This window comes from Colobus angolensis, unplaced genomic scaffold (genome assembly GCF_000951035.1).
Source record: "Colobus angolensis palliatus isolate OR3802 unplaced genomic scaffold, Cang.pa_1.0 Scaffold115, whole genome shotgun sequence".
NCBI classification, from domain to species: domain Eukaryota; kingdom Metazoa; phylum Chordata; class Mammalia; order Primates; family Cercopithecidae; genus Colobus; species Colobus angolensis.
Window position 1 is genome coordinate 1,707,478 of NW_012112586.1, and position 14,196 is coordinate 1,721,673.

The following is a 14,196-nucleotide window of genomic DNA, read 5'->3' on the forward strand; positions in this document are numbered from 1 at the left end:
ATCAAAATCACATTTCAAGATTTTGGTGTTTGGTGAGAAAAGAAGTACAAATTAATTATGCAAAAAATTAGAAGCAGCCAAAGGTAGAGCTTCTTGGTTATCTGTCCAAAAAACACTATTCGTAATTTTTCCCTAGAGTCACCCAAATTGTTGAGACGAAGCCCAGCTAGAAAGGACTGTGACCTTTGGCCATTTGGTGACTCCTGCCAACACTGAACACCAGCTGGTCTGGGGCTCTGTATGCTTTTTTCTTTCTTTTTTTTTCTTTTTTAAAAAAAGGGCAAAAATTGTACTAATTTATGAAAAGTAAAATAACAGCAACAGAAATAAACTACAACAAACCTGAAGATGAGATCTGCATTAAGATTTATACAACTGGGCCGGGCGCAGTGGCTCAAGCCTGTAATCCCAGCACTTTGGGAGGCCGAGACGGGCGGATCACGAGGTCAGGAGATCGAGACCATCCTGGCGAACATGGTGAAACCCCGTCTCTACTAAAAAATACAAAAAACTAGCTGGGTGAGGTGGCGGGCGCCTGTAGTCCCAGCTACTCGGGAGGCTGAGGCAGGAGAATGGCATCAACCCGGGAGGCGGAGCTTGCAGTGAGCTGAGATCCGGCCACTGCACTCCAGCCTGGGCGACAGCGCGAGACTCCGTCTCAAAAAAAAAAAGATTTATACAACTGATTTGAAACTTATTTTGGCTGAAGAGAACAAAATTCAGTGGAAGGGCCAGGCACAGTGGCTCACGCCTGTAATCCCAGCACTTTGGGAGGATGAGGCGGACGGATCACCTGAGGTCAGGAGTTCGAGACCAGCCTGGCCAACATGGTGAAACCCTGTCTCCACTAAAAATACAAAAATTAGCCGGGCGTGGTGGCACATGCCCATGATCCCAGCTACTCGGGAGGCTAAGGCATGAGAATTGTTTGAACCCAGGAGGCAGAGGTTGTAGTGAGCAAAGATCGTACTCATGCCACTGTACTTCAGCCTGGGCAACAAGAGTGAGACTCTGTCTCTAATTAAAAAAAAAAAAATTCAATGGAAGATATATGTGTGTGTGTGTGTGTATATATACACACATATATGAATAGACTTGTCAAAATACCATCTTTATTCAAAATACAGCTAACTGGCTTTTGCAGTAAGAACTCCAAAATAGAGACATTGTTATAAAAATAATAGCTTAAAATAGATAATCCAAGTAAAATTTTCACTTTTGTGGCCATGTATAATTGAGCTATACAGCCCTGAACACTGTGGTATATGAATAATCCAAGAGAGGGTATAACTGTTTTCTCTCTGAAACGTTAAGTGGGCAAAATGAGGGCAAAAATTTCCCACCCAGATGATTATGTTCTGATAGCATCACTATTTAATTACATTTCATTTATCTATAAACTACTAACCAAGGATTTAACAAAGGCCCACCAGCAGAAGGGGTAACGACCATGCCTTAGCTGCAGGATTTCAGACACCTTCTAGAAATTCAAGTCTGGCTCTCAACCACGCACCTGTAAGAACGTATGTCTTCAAACTTCCCAGAACCACTCCCTGCCTGCCACCCCCACAACGCAGGCCCAAAGTCTGGACGGAACAGACGCAGTGGGACCTACTTTTTTTCTCGTCACTTTTGTTTTCCGCCAGGACGGTGTAGCGTCCGTCTTTCATGGCTTTCTGGATGAACTTATAGTAGGGGTTGAGGTAGTGGTCGAAGCGCAGGAAGTCAAACTGGGAGTTCCGGGCCTGCTTGGCCTTCAGCATGATCTCAAACTGCGCTCCCTGTCTGCACACGAAGCTGGCCGTGCGCTCGATGATGGCGTGCATTTTAGCAGTTGGTGGCTACGGGAAAACACACACATTCACATCACCCATTTGTGCTCTTGTCCACCGGCCACATGATTTCATTAAAACAAAGAAATGACTCTAGCTTTACTGTCAACTTTAAGAGATACGAGACTTGAAGCTGGAAGAGCCAAGGCTGTTCAGACTCCTCATCTCCAAATCTCGTTAGGATTTTGCAGGGGAGAAAACTCGCCAGCTGAGGCAGGCCACTCCACCGTGGTACAGACCCATGGGAGGCAACCTCTTTTTGCACCAAGTCAACATTTTTCTATATATCAGGGGTCTTTAAGTTTGGTTCTATGATGGAATTCAGGGGGTTTGTGAATCCTTTGTGCATGCAAATTTTACAAACAACCATTTTTCTAGGGAGAGGATACACATTCCATGGTTCTCAATAATCAGAATCACTGCTCTTTCCTTTTTCTTAGCGGGGACTAGTTCTCACAGCTTGGAGGCTCCCTCTTAAAAAACAGCCCTCTGGACATCCAACAAAAGCCACAAGAGTACATACACCATGTCTTGTCTTCTGCACCTGAGCCCTTCTCCTCAGCCTCTGCACAGTTCCTGGCTCACTGCCATTCCCACTTAAAAGCAGTATCCCAAGCTGAAGACCACCTAGGTGTTGTCTGGCCAGAGCAGATAGGACACTCCAGGCACTCCAGGTGAGTGTCTTCCCAGCATCAAAGCCCTCCCTCATCCTTTCATGTGCTGCTAAGGAGTCACTTCGACGACCCTCACACTCTTAGCATTTCCTGCCCCCAAAAGGATCTTGTTAGACCAAAGGCTGAAAGCCACACATCTAAAATACTTTTCATATCAACAAAGAGATTAACACTAGGAAATTACTTGCAAATAAAACTGGCAATTATTCTCATCAAAAATGGATGGTTAAGAATTCAGGGCTTCATCCTTCATAAAATATAAATGGCTTAGTTCTCTAATTTAATTTTTGAACTAATAACATCCTTCACACTTAAAAAGGATAAATGTCTACAATTAGAGTTATTCATTAATCCCCAAATAATTTAAATTCCATGTTAAAGGCCCATTGTGTGCATATGGATCATGACTTGGATTTTCAGTAGCTTTAGCTATTCATTGTTAAAACAAAATATTCCATAAACACATCAATAATTAATGATCACTTCATAATAACCACCCTTAAAGGAAAATATGATGTTCCCAGTTGAGGCTTTATTGACCAAACCAACTTGTTGATCTAAAATTTCTTAACAGTTGGCCTATTTGTTATATAATATTACTACTACCATGGTTAAAAAGCAACGTGTAGGTAATTTTACAAAAAAACAAAACATCTTATGAAGATATTTCAAGGTTGGCTACCAACCCTGAATGAGATTAAAAAGTACCTGGTTTGGAAAAAGCAATTCTTTACTTTCTTTATTATGCAGACTTTAGGTAAATCATTTTCCATTTAAGAATATCATGATCATTCCTACTACACAATGAAATTTAAAAAATACAGTCAACATATAAATATGCATATGTTACAATGGCCTGAGAAAAGGAAAACTGTTTTTCGAATTTAAATCCAGTGGGGAAGCCTTCTGTTTAAGGAAGCTGACGGAGCTCCGGAAAGGGTCTAACACCTCCTCTCCCCCTCCCTGGAAATTCCATTAATGTGAATTTAAACTCCAGAGGAGGCATGGGAAACGGGAGAGAGGTATCTACAGGTCAGAAAACCCACACAAATGTACGGTTTCCTAACAGCTTTGGAAAAGGTTTGAGCTCAGACCCATCGGGGAACCAGGAAGGAGGTGGCATGACATGAAGACAGGGAAATTAGCAAGGAACCCCATGGGCAGCAGGGCCAGCCCTCTCCTCACAGGATTAGGGGAGAAAAAAAAATCAAATACCTGCTTTGCCCAGAGCCCTAAATAAGTATCAGATTGAGCCAAAATTCAAAGGCAAAAATACAAATACAGAAGTACGGCCAGGCCTGGTGGCTCACACCTGTAATCCCAGCACTTTGGGAGACTGAGGCGGGCGGATCACGAGGTCAAGAGATGAAGACCATCCTGGCTAACATGGTGAAACCCCGTCTCTACTAAAAACACAAAAAACTAGCCAGGCGAGGTGGCGGGCGCCTGTAGTCCCAGCTACTCAGGAGGCTGAGGCAGGAGAATGGCAGGAACCCGGGAGGCGGAGCTTGCAGTGAGCCAAAATCACGCCACTGCCCTGCAGCCGGGGCAACACAGCAAGACTCCGTCTCAAAAAAACAAAAACAAAAACAAATACAGAAGCACTAGCAGTAAATATAGGAAGATATTTTCAAACTCTTGCGAGTGGGAAAAGTCTTCCAAAATAAGCTTTAAAATTCTGAAGCCATAAGGAATAGAGGAACATATATCACTCTATACTTCAATTCTGCACAGAGTCGTACAATCACTTACAAGACAAAGCGTGGGGAGAAAACACCTGGAAGACACACTGGGGACCAAGAGTTACTGCTCATCAGACGTCAAGAGTCCTTACGAATCCAAACAAAAGGCCAATCACTCCACAGCAATTCAGGAATAAATCAACATTTTTTCCCTCCCCACCCACCTTCCGTGACAATATAGTACCTAAATTATGATGAAATAACACTCTAATCTGCACAGATTTGATAAAGCTTAACTTCAGTGGTTCAGCGCTCTGCAGTCGGTCCCTTGGCTGGAACCCCAGGCCTTACTCTCACATATCTAACTTAGGGCAGTTACTCTTAACTTTCTAAACCTTACCATCTGGAAACAACTGTATCTGCTTCGTAGAGTTATTTTTGTATTTTTATTTTTTTGAGACAGGATCTGGCTCTGTTGTCTAGGCTGGAGTGCAGCAGTACCATATCAGCTCACTACAACCTCCACCTCCAGGGCTCAAACCATCCTCCCACCTCGGCCTCCTGAGTAGCTGGGACTACAGGCATGTACCACCATGCCTGACTAATTTTTTTTATTTTTTGTAGAGGTGGAGTTTCACCATGTTGCCCAGACTGGTCTTGAACTCCTGGGCTCAAGCGATTCTCCCACATCAGCCTCCCAAAGTGCTATAAAGAGAGGCCTTTTTATAATATCATTAGACATGAGCTGCTGCACCCGGCCTGTAGAGTTACTTTGAATATTAACTGAGAGATACGCCTAAAGAAGCACTTAGTACAGTGTCTAGTACACAGTAAGTGCTCCATAAAGGCTGGTTCTATGTTATTAGTCATTAACAGAGTAAATGTTGCACCTAACAGCAACTATCAAATCCTTCCCTGCTTTTCTTCTGCCCATAACGTGTGTTGGAGCAAGCACATTTCCCTTGGAACCATGCCCTAACAGGTCTGGGACTACAGGCATGCACCACCACACTGGCCTGTTATTTTTACTTGTTTGTAGAGACGGGATCTCACTATGTTGCCCACGCTAGTGTCGAACTTCTGGCCTCAAGGGATCCTCCCACCTTAGCCTCCCAAAGGGCTGGGATTACAGGTATGAGCGACTGTTCCCAGCCTGGGGTGCTATAATTTCTAACTACTTCTTACTCTTCATCCAAAAGCCTCAAGGATCCTGTCATCATTAGGTTCTAAATCAAATTAGTTTAAAAACCAAGAACCTCCTAAAGTACCTGCTGTTTTTCCCAATCACTCCAACCTCGTCAGTGAGTCAAACCATGTCCTGCCCCTGAGGCAGCAATAGTCTACTTAACCACAATTCAACAATTCTGAGGCCTAGTCACCAAAACACCTTATAATTCAGACACTTCTGTTTTCTACATTTTCTCCACTAACATGGACACCATAGTGTTTAATTTACACAATGAATTACTGCCAAAAAATCATAATAATTATGAGAATGAAATACTGACACTACCACAAAGTAAATGAAAGATGCAAATGAGAGACTCAATCACTCAGTTTCCACACAGTCAAAACAACATTCAAGAGGCCTTTTTATAATATCATTAGAAGAAACTCTAATGATAAGATAGCAATTTGCTACACACTAAGACTTACTTTGCTCTCCAATGAGTGACAAGTGTGTTTGATGTGGCAGACTATCAAGAGCTTAGTGATGCTTAGTTTGGCTGAGAACACAAAGCTAATTTTTTTTTTTTTTTTTTTTTGAGACGGAGTCTCACTCTGCCGCCCAGGCTGGAGTGCAGTGGCCGGATCTCAGCTCACTGCAAGCTCCGCCTCTCGGGTTCACGCCATTCTCCTGCCTCAGCCTCCCAAGTAGCTGGGACTACAGGCGCCCGCCACGTCGTCCGGCTAGTTTTTTGTATTTTTAGTAGAGACGGGGTTTCACCATGTTAGCCAGGATGGTCTCGATCTCCTGACCTCGTGATCCGCCCGTCTCGGCCTCCCAAAGTACTGGGATTACAGGCTTGAGCCACCGCGCCCAGCCTATTAAATATTTTAATAGGAATTAAGGCAACAAAATTCTATTGTACCTTTATATTTAAATTTGAATAAAAATTTAAAAAATCTTTAACACTAAAAACAAAATTCCATATAGTCAACTTCACATAAACTTTTTAGCATTAAATATTAGATGCAGCACTTAGCATTTAATAAAAATGGAGTAACTGATTTTTAAAGCTTCATGTTAATGTGTCATGCATAATAAACATATTTCAGAACAAACAGGAATACGACATATACTAATACATGGAAAATATAGTCATACAAGTCTCAGGATATCCGTTCTTTGGGTGATTTCAGCTTTAACTATAGCAAATCATCCACTAGAAATGGAGAAACAAATCAGCTTTAACTATAGCAAATCATCCACTAGAAATGGAGAGACGAACAGACGGTAACGGAGTTTGGATCTGTGTCCCACCCGAGTCTCCGTCGGACTCTCATCCCCAACGCTGGAGGCGGGGCCTGGTGGGAGATGAATGGATCACGGGGTGGATCCTTCATGAGCAGTTTCGCACCATCTCCTCAGTGCTGCTCCCGTGATAGACAGTGAACGAGCTGTTGTGAGATCTGGTCATTTGAAAGCGTGCAGCACCTCCCTCCTGCTCTGGACACGCTAAGACATGCTTGCTCCCTCCTCACCTTCGGCCATGAGTTAAAGCTTCCTGAGGCCTCCCCAGAAGCAGATGCTGCCCAGCTTCCTGTACAGTCTGCAGAACCGTGAGCCAATTAACCCTCTTCTTTATAAATTACCCAGTCTCAGGTATTTTTTTATAGCCATGCGAGAAATTACTACCAATACAAGTAGTAATTACACTAGGCAAAATCCAAAAAGCTATTTCACCCATACTTGCAAGAATAAAAGAAAGAGAGAGGATATGTAAAAAAGGGAAGAGAAGGAAAGTGTTGGAGGCAGGAATTAAAAGGGCTATTTTTATATTACCCTTCATCACATAATGAAGGGTAAGAACAATCAAATTCACGCTGAACTCAATGAGACTGGCAGCAAGTGATCGCAGTGGGAGGTGAGAGATGCTCTTTCTGTGCTGAGCTTTCCCGGCATCTGCCATGCAGGTGATTCAGGATATGGGACGCAAAAGAATCGAGAATGCCTGCGTCTATGCCACTTGCAGTCCAGTTACGAAAATGTCCAAGAAAAAACTTCCTGCTAGGCACGAACACTTAAGAGTCCTTCCCAAGTATACACACGCAACAAAAAAGATTTTCAACTTCCCTAGTAAACATATAAAAATCCCATAAAGCATGGTGACTGAAGATGGCATCATAGTTAAGACCATGGTTCCCAGTTGCCATTGATTAGCTAAATTCTTGACGTTCCTAAGTCTCAGTTTCTTTATCGGCACAAGAGGGAGAGTAAACAGCAGCCTCACTTATAGGACTGTTAGCATTAAATAAGATTAATATGCAAAAAGCAGCTTAGTACGTGACTAGAATGTGGAACTCCCTCAATGGATATTCAGAAAAAAAGGAAAAATCCTGGTTTGGGCTTTAACACCTGTTATAACTTAATTTAATGTGACATAACTGAAATAGCAGGAAAGGTCAATGCTGAACAGACAGTAACCAGCTGCAAAGCCCTTAGATGAGGAAAACCAGGGTAGAATTCCCCTTCATCAGTGGAAGGGCAGCCTGGGCCTGGAGATGCCACAGGGACCTAATCACAACACAGAAAACTGCCAAGAAAATGTAACGTGAAGTGCCCCCAAAAATCACACTTTAAGAAGCCAGAACAAAGCAACGTTACTGAAATCAACGCTGTCCTGAGCAAGAGTGCTTTTGCATCTGTGTGTGGGTAACAGCCCACTCGCCACTGATTCTGACTTGGGGATTCAACTATATGGCCGCCGAAACACACCCAAGTCCTCAAGTCCCTAATGCTCCAGTCTAGTTCAAATTTTGCTATAAGTCTTCCCTTTTTCTTTGAGGAAAATAAGTAGGGTGTGATCTTTTTACCCATGAACTCACAAACCATTTTAAAGCATCACATGCCTAAAAAGCAGCTGTAATCATCATTGAGCTTTCCCACAAGCAGGACTGCATCAGGATAATTAATAATGACGACAACTAGTGCTCGTGAAGGACACATACCAGCTCCACGTCAGACGGGACGCTCAATCCTAAGGGGGCAACGAAGGGCTCTTCATTTTCCTCTAAATTTTCAGCCTCATTTTTCTCTGCATAAAAAGAAAATTTAAAAATTCAGAACAATGCAGGGAGGAAGGCACCTGCAGCAAGACGGAAGCATGTGACTGGCTGTCCCTGCTTCTTTACCTTGTTTTACTTCTAGAAGTCATTTTTAGCTTTCTCTTCTACTTACAACGCAAGTGAAACTCACTTTACAAAATTCCAAATGAGGCGGGGCGGGGGGTGGCGGGGGCGATTGCGGTTGCGGCAGGGAGGTGTGGTGCAGCAGAAGGAGTGTGTCTAGGGTCAGATTGCACGGCATTCCCTTGGTATACACAGGGTTCTAGGACCCCTGTGGACACCAAAATCCACACGTGCTCGAATTCCGCTTTTGGTCCATTTGAACCCACATATACAAAGAAGTTGACCCTCCATATATGCGGGTCTCACATCCCTCAATCTGATCCCTGTATGTATGGCTGAAAAAAATCCTCATATAAGCGGACCTATGCAATTCAAACCTGTGGTCAAGGGTAACTGTAGTTAAACTCCTGCCCTGCCACTTGTTAGTTCCAGGATTCTGCTGTTCTCTATTTCCTCACAGGCTGTGAAGTCATCGCATCTACTCTCAGGGCCAAGTGGGGCTCAGGTGAGATAGCCCACCTGAACATCTCTACCATAATCCTCCACACTTGGCAGATGCTCAGTCCATGTTCCTTTTCCCCTCCACATCTCTTTCAGGTATGTATGTAAGAATTTAATTGGTATCACTAAGATTTTTCTCCAATTATTTCTGTGGATTCCTGGCAGCATGACACAACACAAGGTAATCAATTGCTAGATAACTGATTTTCATCTTTGAATTGTAAACTACCTGGGTATAACTGTCAAGATTCCTCCACCCAAGCAAATTACCTCTTTCACAAATAATCAATTATTTTTCCATTTCTGTTTATTCATTAACCATTCACTTAACAAATATTTGTCTACTACGTGGTAGACAAGGTACTACACATTATCTTTCTGTATTCTAAGGTACCTATGTACATCTCAATAACTCAGATGATTACCAGTTTAAAAAGACACACTGAAATGTACAAAAATATCACAGCAAACTTTAAAAAGCTAACTTTTTTAAGGATTTCAATGATCTACTGAGGTTCTTACTTCAAAACAGATGACATTAAAGAAACAAACCTTAAATCTTCATCAAAATAAATGTTTCTATCATACACAGTAAAGGCTCTTGAAGCGATCAATAATTTGCAAAGATCTCCTGTCAAGCCTCATTCTGTGAAACCAAGGAGGAATTTTAAGCAGGTTTCCTGGTATATAAAAACTTGGGTATTCCAGTCTGATCAGATACAAGTTGATTACAACCCCTATTAAGTTACAGTTATTTAACACTGTCCCACCCATTTCTGTTTGAGTCCCCTGTTCTTTCAAAAATCAGCGACAAAGCCGGGTGCGGTGGCTTACACCTGTAATCCAGCACTCTGGGAGGCCGAGACAGGTAGATCACCTGAGGTCAGGAGTTCGAAACCAGGCTGGCCAACATGGTGAAACCCTGTCTCTACTAAAAATACAAAAAATTAGCCCGGCATGGTGGCACATACCTGTAATCCTAGCTACTTGGGAGGCTGAGGCAGGAGAACTGCTTGAACCCAGGAGGTAGAGGTTGCAGTGAGCTGAGATTGTACCACTGCACTCCAGCCTGGGCCACAGAGCGAGACTCTGTCTCAAAATTCAATCGATCGATCGATCCATCAATCAATCAGAGATGAATGAGAGGGCAGAGATTTACTACTGCTTTTTAAAAAGCTCCCTGTAATTAGTAACCCTGTCGTTCAGCTTCAGTAACCAAATGACACACTAAGATTGGAAAATACCAGAAACACCGGTCCGCAGCGATTTTCTGTCGGTAAAATGCCAAGCAGCAGATGTTTCCTCTTTCTCAAAATCGCTTTGGGAATGGGGCAGGAGTGTGCGTTTACAAATGCGACTTTTTATATGCCAAGGTAGACTGCCTTAAAAAAAATAAGTAAGGCTGGGCACGGTGGCTCACGCCTGTAATCCCAGAACTTTGGGAGGCCGAGGCAGGTGGATCACTTGAGGTCAGGAGTTTGAGACCAGCCTGGCCAACATGGTGAAACCCTGTCTCTACTAAAAATAGAAAACTTAGCCAGGTGTGGTGGCGGGCGCCTGCAATCCCAGCTATTCGGGAGGCTAAGGCATAAGAATTGCTTGAACTCAGGAGGCAGAGGTTGCAGTGAGCTGAGATTGCACCACTGCACTCCAGCCTGGGTGACAGAGCAAGACTCTGTCTCGAAAAAATCAAATAAAATAAATTTAAAAGTACAACTTTTACTACATTTTCCTAAAATGAAAAAAATGATTAAAACATTGTCTAGGCAAAAAGCCTTTCCTTAATGTTAAGTTATTCACAAAAATAAAGGCATTTTAATTGAAATAGCCTTTTGGGATGGATGCGTTAAACAGATTTGTTCTATTCTTATATATACCTTTATTTACAAAAAACCCAGCTTTAGTAGCACAAAATAAAAACCAACCATTGCAATAAAAACTCAAATAATCTTTTTAAATTCAAATAATCTTTTGTTTAAAAAATGGATATATAGCAGTGAGGGCCTGTCCCCGCCCCATTATTCCCCTAAAAAAGAGGAAAAAAATGGATATAGAATAATGATGAAAAATTATGAACATCTAAAGGATAGAAACTTGACTGAAAATAGTAAAGATGGCAGAGATGGAGGCACCATCAAATGCTTTTGGCTAGTATCACAAGGCTTTAAAGTACTAACAAACAATACAATAGAGTAATTTTGAAAATCAAGACATATGTAGACATATTGACGGCTCAGGAAAAAAAATTATTTTAACAGAATATGACACTCAATGTGGCTGTTAGTGGTATTGGATTCTATCACAATATGCACGTGTGTGTGTGTGTGTGTGTGTGTTAGGTGTTTCACTTACATTAATGCAAGTTAAACATAAAACGTCAAGCTCTAAATCTTATGTGGGCCCAATTTCCACTAAGGAAATTAATCAGCATATAAGGTAATGTTCTGAGAACATGATTACAGAAAGAAAAGAAGTAACATTGTAAAATACTAAAGAGAATTTTATCTTAAGGGGAAAGCAAACCAAAACTCAGAAGATAAACTAAGTCATGCTGAAGTTCTCAAAATTCAGTAATCGTAACAAACTGAACACTATTTAGCCCAATAATTACACCAAGACAATGGTCCACCAGCGAGAACCGGGGCTGACAAACTCTATAAAATGCCAGACAGTATCAATAAATATTTTTGGTTTTGTTGGCCATATGGTCTGTTTCATTTCTTCAACTCTGCTGTTGAAGTGCGCAAGTGGCAACAGACAATATGTAAACAAATGAGCATTGCTGTGTTCCAATAAAACTTTACTTGTTATTTTCTTTCCAACATTTTAGATCTGTGGTTGGTTGAATCCACAGATGTGGACCCAATAAGCTGACTCTATTTCAACTCTTTATTTGTGAAGTGGTTATAGTATCTATTCCCTCCTTCTGATAAAAACACCACAGATAGAAAGTTGAACTCATGTGTGTGGCTTAGAGATAAGACAACAAAATCACAACTATCCAGAACCCTAGGAAGGAGAGCTTATGCTGGATAAATAAATGGGTGTTTCCTTTTTAGACCTGATAGAACATTTCCAGCGCATCGTAACTTCTGAGGGATGGGTAGGTTTGAAAGTTAATGCAAAAAGTCTTAAGTACCTTAACTAGCCTTTAACTCGGTATAATTACAATTACACTTGAAAGTTTCTCTAAAAGCTCATAAAATAGAGCTGTGCAACAGTAATTCTTGTGCCCACAAAGTAAGGAGCAGGACTAAAGGCAGGGCAAAAGGAAAGTCTGTGTGTGTGTTTGCCCCACATTCTATCATTCCAGAGTGCCGATGGGTAGAACCCTAGTGCAGTCACAGCACGGAGTGGCAGACATCATTTTGCTTTAATACTAAAATGCCATAATTGCTTCACACTTGTTAAAAGATGTGTTACTTGGCTGGACGTGGTGGCTCACGCCTGTAATCCCAGTGCTTTGGAGGCCAAGGCAGCAGGATCACTTGAGCTCAGGAGTTTGAGACTAGCTTGGGCAACACAGTGAGACCCCATCTCTTTTTTAAAATTATTGTGTATTTTATAATAAAAAAATTTAAAAAGATAACAAAAAAGTGTTACTTAAGGAGAAACCAATGAAGTTCCGAATAACAGATTAAATTAGCTCTAAAACTAAATCTCCATTTGATGTAATTCCACTTTACTAAACGTTTGAATCAGTTTCTAAGTTAACGTTCTCCTTCTCTTTAAACAGAACATCCTGAATATAGTGATCCGTCTTTAATGTGTCAGGTTCGTGTTACCATTATTGGTAACTAATGACTGACCATGATGCAGTGCTATGGTAGTGGAGCTCTCAACGCTTACTGAAGTGATTAAGGATTATTTGTGTCTACACCACATGAGCCCAGGTTTTTCAGCAGCACTATTTTTTATATTCAAAGTTTCCCATGTTAATCCACAAAAGCATAAATTCCAAATCTTTAATTTAAAATACTGTGATAAGTATATGTCCTAGGTGGCACCAAGGCTACCAGAGAGCTGTGTTATTTTCTGGGGAGTAGTAACTCACTTACTGTGTCCTTCCCCTGGGCATGTGTCACTGCCTCAGTTGTGGAGGGATATGGAGAAGCAGATTAGTGAGAGGGCGGTGAGGTTACTGTATCCCAGCTCACACCTATTCTGTCACTGCCTGAAGAATGAATCCCTGAGGATGTTAATGAACACGCTAACAATCTAGAAACAAATAATCTGGAGTGAGTAATTCTGTTACCCGAATCAATGAGAAATAAATGATCCAATGCATTCACTTTCCACCTCCACTAATCATTCCTGTTCTAGTTTTTAACTTTGTTTAACCAAAAGAAGGAATACCACTTACTCCCGTTTTCTCCTGTGGTCATAGTGGTGTTATCATGAGTGCCAGAGATGTGCTCTGCAGACTTGACCATGGTGCATGCAGCCTGTGTGTACACATGGAGCCCCACACCAGCAGTCCAGGCAGCTTCCCGCTCACCTCTCTGTTTGGAAGGCTCCTCCTCCTCCGTCGGCTCTGACGGGTCATAATAGTCGCTACCGTAAGTGAACCCCACGGCATTGTAGCTCCCATCCTCTGCTAGTGCTTCACTCAATCGCTTGTATTCTTCCTCTTGAATAAAAATGAGAATTTTATCAACAAAAATAGAAAATTACTGAGAAAAACTTTTATTTCTAAAGTTGTAGCTATCAGTAAAGCATACAACATACTTTTTACAACCTCCTTTTGAGGTAAAATATTTTTTAAAATTCACACTTTATATCTATCAATATGTACTTTTATCAGTACATGTTTACCCACAGACAGCTGAATACACGTCTTTTGTGGAAAATTTCTTCCTGCTGAGAAAATCTTGGGATTAAGAACTGTATTAAAGATTGTTACGGCAAAGACAAGAACATCAATTTTATTTATACGATACTGTTAAAGAAGAACAGTTAAAGAGTTTGGTTTTTGTTTTTTTCAAATCCCAGTCTGCCCTCAAAAGCTGGGAAAATTCTTTGTGGCTCTATTTATAAACTATCCTGAGGTCCTCTCAGAACGCAAAGACTCCTGTTTTTCCAATCCACTGGGTACTGTCAAGATAATATCAGAAAGAGTGAGTATAAAAAAATGAATGGGAGTAAATTTTTAAA

The 14,196-nt window shown here is 41.6% G+C and overlaps 1 protein-coding gene across 2 annotated transcripts in view; it reads right to left on the reverse strand.

Moving 5' to 3' along the window:
• Positions 1 to 14,196, reverse strand: part of SFSWAP (splicing factor, suppressor of white-apricot family) — a 92,570-nt gene that overhangs the window by 75,171 nt on the left and 3,203 nt on the right. For both annotated transcript variants that reach the window (XM_011961120.1, XM_011961110.1), the window contains exons 3-5: positions 13,541 to 13,672; positions 8,362 to 8,447; positions 1,616 to 1,841 (exon numbers count right to left, since the gene is read on the reverse strand). In XM_011961120.1, coding sequence (XP_011816510.1) covers positions 1,616 to 1,841; positions 8,362 to 8,447; positions 13,541 to 13,672 — 444 coding nt within the window. The remainder of the gene's footprint in view (positions 1 to 1,615; positions 1,842 to 8,361; positions 8,448 to 13,540; positions 13,673 to 14,196) is intronic.